The 6,414-nt window shown below is 60.6% G+C and overlaps 1 protein-coding gene across 1 annotated transcript in view; it reads left to right on the top strand.

Annotated features, from left to right (window-relative positions):
- Positions 1-6,414, top strand: part of LOC107307445 (chromodomain-helicase-DNA-binding protein 3-like) — a 16,439-nt gene that overhangs the window by 8,155 nt on the left and 1,870 nt on the right. Inside the window, exon 6 of the mRNA XM_032441819.1 lies at positions 132-194. Within this exon, the coding sequence (XP_032297710.1) occupies positions 132-194 (63 nt within the window). The remainder of the gene's footprint in view (positions 1-131; positions 195-6,414) is intronic.

Raw genomic sequence — 6,414 nt, 5'->3', positions numbered from 1 at the left:
CAATCTTTGGGTCCTCCCTGTCCCCCTCCTTGGGGTCCTCACGGTCCCCCATCTTTGGGTCCTCACCACCCCCTCCTTGGGGGTCCCCCCTCCTTGGGGTCCTCAAGCTCAGTCTCCATCTCTCCTCGCAGTTCCCTGCACTGTCCTCAATAGAGACCGTGGTCCTGCAGGGGGCGGCTGCTGTGCCCGACATGGTGAGCACCCCTTGGGGGTCCCCAAACCCAATGTCACCTCTGCTTATTGTCCCCCCTTCTCCATCCCCCCATTGTGGTGTTACTTGCAATCCTGGCTTAGATCAGGGGCAGACCATGTCCCCCTCATTAGCCCCCATCCCCATGTCCCCCTCCTGTCCCCCATATCCCCTCTCCCCTGCCTCATTACCCCCTCAATATCCCCTCGCTGTCCCCATCACCTCCACCACCCCAATGTTGCCCCCCCCAGTCCCTATAGCCCCCATCGCCCATATCCCCCTCCTGTCTCCCATATCCCCGTCCTGTCCTCATCACCCCCCATCCACCAGTATCCCCCCGGTCCCTATAGCCCCCATCCCCAATATCCCCCCCTATGCCCATGTCCCCCCTTCTCATTACCCCCCATCCCCATATCCCCCTCCTATCCCCATGTCGCCCCTTTCGCTCATACCCCCCATCCCCATATTCACCCCTTTCCTCCTCATCACCCCCATCCCCATGTCCCCTCCTAATCCCCATGTTCCCCCTTCTCATTACCCGCCCATCCCATTCCCCTATCTCTCCTCATCACCCCCCATCCCATGTCCCCCTTCCTGTCCCCATCACCCCCCATCCCCATGTCCCCCCCCGTCCCCCTATACGCCCCTATTCCCCAATATCCTTTCTCCTGTCCATGTCCCCCTCCTACGTCGCTCATTACCTCCCATCCCACTATCCCCTTTCCTTCCCCATATCCCCTCTGTCCCCATCCTTCCCTGTCCCCATGGTCCCCCTCCTCATTAGCCCCCATCCCCATGTCCCCCTCCTGTCCCCATGTCCCCCTCCTCTCCTCATTACCCCATCCTCATGTCCCCCTCCTGTCCCTCCACATGTCCCCCTCTCTCCTCATACCCCCGATTATCCCCCTCCTGTCCCCATCACCCCCATCCCATGTCCCCCCAGTCCCTATAGCCCCCCTATCCCCATATCCTTCTCCTGTCCCCATATCCCCCTCCTGTCCTCATCACCCCCCATCCCCATATCCCCCCCAGTCCCTATAGCCCCCCATCCCCATATCCCCCTCCTATCCCCATGTCCCCCTTCTCATTACCCCCCATCCCCATATCCCCTCCTATCCCATGTCCCCCTTCTCATTACCCCCCATCCCCATGTCCCCCTTCTCTCCTCATATGCAGACCGCCCCCATCCCATGTCCCCCTCCTGTCCCATCCCCCCCATCCCCATGTCCCCCCCCGTCCTATAGCCCCCCTATCCCATATTCCTTCCTCCTGTCCCCAATGTCCCCTCCTCCTTCATTTTACCCCATCCCCACATCCCCCTCCCATCCCCAATCCCCCTCTTGGTCCCCATTCCTTCCTGTCCCCCATGTCCCCCTCCTCCAATTAAGGCCCCCATTCCCCATGTCCCCTCCTGTCCCCATATCCCCCCCCTCCTATTACCCCATAATCCCCCTCCTGTCCCCATCACCCTCCATCCCCATGTCCCCCAGTCCCTATACCCCCCCATCCCCATATCCCCCCCCTGTCCCATACCCCATCCCCATATCCTCTTCCTTCCCCATATCCCCCTCCTGTCCTCACCCCCCCATCCCTATGTCCCCCCCCCCGTCCCTTTAGCCCCTCATCCCCATATCCTTCTCCTGTCCCCGTATCCCCCTCCTGTCATCATCACCTCCATCCCCATGTCCCCCCGTCCCTATAGCCCCCCATCCCCATATCCCCCCCCGTCCACTATAGCCCCCCTCCCCACATATCCTTTCCGTCCCATATCCCCCTCCTGTCCCCATCAAACCCCCCCATCCCTATGTCCGCCCCAGTCCCTATAGCCCCCATCCCCCATATCCCCCTCCCATCCCCATGTCCCCCAACCTCTCCTCATCACCCCCCACCCCCCTCCTGTCCCCACACCACATCCTGCTGTCCCCACGTCCCCTACCCCCTGCTGCTTCCCCATTGCCCCCCGATATCCCCCCACCCCCGTGGCCGCAGTATCAGCCTCCATTGCTCTCTATACAGGACCAGGTCCGGAGGAGGACGGTGATGGCTACGAGACGGACCACACCAAGGAATTAATTGCGAGGTGTGTCAAGCAGCAGGGAGGGGAGATCATCCTGTGCGACACGTGCCCCCGCGCCTACCACCTCGTCTGCCTCGACCCCGAGCTCGACCGCGCGCCCGAGGGGCGATGGAGCTGCCCCCAACTGCGTAGGTGGAGGCATGGGGGGGGGTTGAGAACACTTAGGGCGGGTCCCTGAGGAGGTTTGAGGGTCCTTGGGGGAATTGGGACCCCCTGAGGGGGTCTCTTCCATGATACTGGGGGGATTTTAGTGGGTCCCTGAGGGGGTCTCTCCTGTTTCACTTGGGGGGGTTGGGGGTCCTGGGGCTGTTGGGGGGTGTTAGGGGACATATGGGAGTGTTTGAGGACACTTTAAGAGGAGTCCCTGAGAGAGGTTTTGAAAGGGTCCTGGGGGGAATTTGGGAGGTCCCTGAGAGGGTCCTCTCCATTGACATTGGGGTGTTTTGGGGTCCCTGGGGTCTGTTGGGGGTTGGTCCCTTATGGGGGACAGTTGGAGGGTCCCCTGAGGAGGTTTGAGGGTCTCGGGGGAGTTTGGGCGTCCCTGAGGGGGTCTCTCCCATTGACTGGGGGGGGGTTGGGTCCCCTGGGGCTTCTGGGGGGTGTCTAGGGGGACATTGGGAGAGTTTGAGGACACTTAAGAGGGTCCCTGAGGAGGTTTTGAGGGTCCTGGGGACTTGGGGACCCTTAGGGGTCTCTCCATTGACTGGGGGATTTTGGGGGTCCCTGAGGGGGTCTCTCCATTGACTGGGGGGATTTTGGGGATCCCTGAGGGGGTCTCTCTATTGCTTGGGGGGGGTTGGGGTCCCTGGGGGTGTCTAGGGGACATTGGGAGTGTTTTGAGGACAACCTAGGAGGGTCCCCTGAGGAGGTTGAAGGTTCCTGGGAGTTTTGGGGATCCCTGAGGGGGTCTCTTCCCATTGACTGGGGGGGAATTTATGGGATTCCCTGAGGGGGCTCTTCTATTGACTGGGGGTGTTTGGGTCCCTGGGGCTTTGGACGGTATCTAGGGGGACATTGGAAGGGTCTCTGAGGGTTTGAGGGTCTGGAGGAGTTTGGGGGTTCCTGAGGGGGTCTCTCCTAATTGACTGGGGGGTTTTGGGGATCCCCTGAGGGGGGTCTCTCTATTGACTTGGGGGTGTTTGGGGTTCCCTGGGGGCTGTTGGTGGTGTCCTAGGGGGACCATTGGAGGGTCTTGAGGAGGTTTGAGGGTCTCGGGGGGAGTTTGGGGGTCCCTGAGGGGGTCTCTCTATTGACTTGGGGGGGGTGGGGTCCCTGGGGGCTCTGGGGTGTTCTAGGGGAACATTGGGAGTGTTTGAGGACACTTAGGGGGGTCCCTGAGGAGGTTTGAGGGTCCTGGGGGGAGTTTTGGGGTCCCTGAGGGGGTCTCTCCATTGACTGGGGGGAATTGGGGGTCCCTGAGGGGGTCTCTCCATTGACTGGGGGGTTTGGGGTCCCTGGGGGTGTCCAGGGTGAATCTGGGTGTATTTGAGGACACTGGGGGGTCCCTAAGGAGGTTTTGAGGGTCCATAAGGGGGTCCCGGGGGGGAAGTTTGAGTTTTGTGATTCCCAGGATGGGGGCTGGGATGGGTTTGGGGTCTTTAAGAGGGTTTTGGGGTCCCTGGGGGGGTTTTGGGATTTCTATGGTGGGGGCTGGGATGGGTTTGGGGTCCTTGAGAGGACTTTGGTGTCCCTGGGGGGGTTTTGGGATCCCTATGGTGGGGTCTGGGATGGGTTTGGGGTCCTTAAGAGGGTTTTGGTGTCCCTGGGGGGGTTTGGGATCCCTATGGTGGGGGCTGGAATGGATTTGGGGTCCTTAAGAGGACTTTGGGGTCCCTGAGGGGGTTCTGGGATTCCTAAGGTAGAGGCTGGGATGGGTTTGGGGTCCTTAAGAAGGTTTTGGGATCCCTGAAGGGGTTTTTGGATTCCTAGGGCAGGGGCTGGGATGGGTTTGGGGTCCTTAAGAGAACTTTGGGGTCCCTGGGGGGGTTCTGGGATTCCTAAGGCAGGGGCTTGGGGTCCTTAAGAGGGTTTTGGTGTCCCTGGGGGGGGTTTTGGGATTTCTATGGTGGGGGCTGGAATGGATTTGGGGTCCTTAAGAGGGTTTTAGGGTCCCTGGGGGGGTTTTGGGATTCCTAGGGCAGGGCTGGGATGGGTTTGGGGTCCTTAAGAGAACTTTGGGGTCCCTGGGGGGGTTTTGGGATCCCTAGGGCAGGGGCTGGGATGGGTTTGGGGTCCTTGGGGGGGTTTTGGGATCCCTATGGTGGGGGCTGGGATGGGTTTGGGGTCCTTAAGAGGGTTTTGGGGTCCCTGGGGGGGTTTTGGGATTCCTAAGGTAGGGGCTTGGGGTCCTTATGAGGGTTTTATGGTCCCTGAGGGGGTTTTGGGATCCCTATGGTGGGGGCTGGGATGGGTTTGGGGTCCTTAAGAGGACTTTGGGGTCCCTGGGGGGGGTTCTGGGATTCCTAAGGCAGGGGCTTGGGGTCCTTAAGAGGGTTTTATTGTCCCTGGGGGGGTTTGGGATCCCTATGGTGGGGGCTGGGATGGGTTTGGGGTCCCTGTGGGTGCCCCCAAGAGTCTTTTGGGCCCCTTGAGAAGGCCATGGGGACCCCCTGCCCCCCACCCTGACCCCCCCTGTGCCCCCAGGAGAAGGAGGGGGTGCAGTGGGAGGCGAAGGAGGAGGAGGAGGAGTACGAGGAGGAGCTGGAGGAGGAAGGTGAGAAGGAGGAGGAGGACGATCACATGGAGTACTGCCGCGTGTGCAAGGACGGCGGGGAGCTGCTCTGCTGCGACGCCTGCATCTCCTCATACCACATCCACTGCCTCAACCCGCCCCTGCCTGAGGTCCCCAACGGGGAATGGCTCTGCCCCAGATGCACCGTGAGATGGGGGGGGGAAATGGGGGGGTGGGAGTGTGGGGGATGGGGATGGGGTGGGATAGGAGTGGGGACAGGGATGGGGATGGGACAGGGATGGGGTGAGATAGAAGTGGGGATTGGACAGGGATGGGGATGAGGTGAGATAGAAGTGGGGACAGGGATGGGACAGGGACATGGATGGGGATGGGACGGGAGTGGGGACAGGGATGGGACATGGATGGGGATGGGGTGAGATAGGAGTGGGGATGGGGATGGGGATGGGATAGGGATGGGGATGGGATGGGAGTAGGGATGGGGATGGGATAGGGATGGGGATGGGGATGGGGTGAGATAGGAGTGGGGACAGGGATGGGGATGGGGTTTGGTCAGGAGTGGGGACAGGGATGGGTTAAGAATGGGGATGGGGATGGGATAGGAGTTAGGGACAGGGATGGGGATGGGACAGGGATGGAGAAGGGATAGGAGTAGGGACAGGGATGGGATAGGAATGGAGACGGGGATGGGACAGGGATGGGGATGGGGTGAGATAGAAGTGGGGACAGGGATGGGGATGGGATAGGAGTGGGGATGGGGGTGAGATAGGATTGGGGATAGGGATGGGATAGGAATGGAGACAGGGATGGGACGGGGATGGGGATGGGGTTTGGACAGGAGTGGGGACAGGGATGGGGTAAGAATGGGGATGGGATAGAAGTGGGGATGGGGATGGGATAGGAGTGGGGACATGGATGGGGGTGGGATAGGAATGGGGACAGGGATGGGATAGGGATATGGATGGGGATTGGACAGGAGTGGGGACAGGGATGGGGATGGGATGGTAGTGGGGACGGGGATGGGACAGACATAGAAGTGGGGACAGATATGGGATAAGAGTGGGGATGGGGATGGGATTGGAGTAGGGACGGGGATGGGACAGGGACGGGGATGGGATTGGAGAAGGGACAGGGAATGGGGATAGGATAAGAGTGGGAACAGGGATGGGGACATGGATGAGGACAAGGATGTGGATGGGGACAAAGATAAAGGTGGGGGTGGGATGTGGATAGGGAAAGATGGGGACAGGGACGTGGATGGGAGTGGGATGGGACATGGATGGGGATGAGGACATGGATGGGATGGGGACATGGATGGGGATGTGGATGGGTTAGGAAAGGATTGGGATGGGGACATGGATGGGACATGGAAAGGGTTGGGGACACAGGTAGGATGGGATGGTAAGAGAATAGGGACATGGATGGGGGGGGACAGGTAGAATGGGGACATGGCTGGGG

Source organism: Coturnix japonica, unplaced genomic scaffold (assembly GCF_001577835.2).
Source record: "Coturnix japonica isolate 7356 unplaced genomic scaffold, Coturnix japonica 2.1 chrUnrandom602, whole genome shotgun sequence".
In the NCBI taxonomy this organism is placed as follows: Eukaryota; Metazoa; Chordata; class Aves; order Galliformes; family Phasianidae; genus Coturnix; species Coturnix japonica.
Note: the sequence above shows the minus strand (reverse complement) of the source record. Positions and strands in the feature narration are given on the sequence as shown.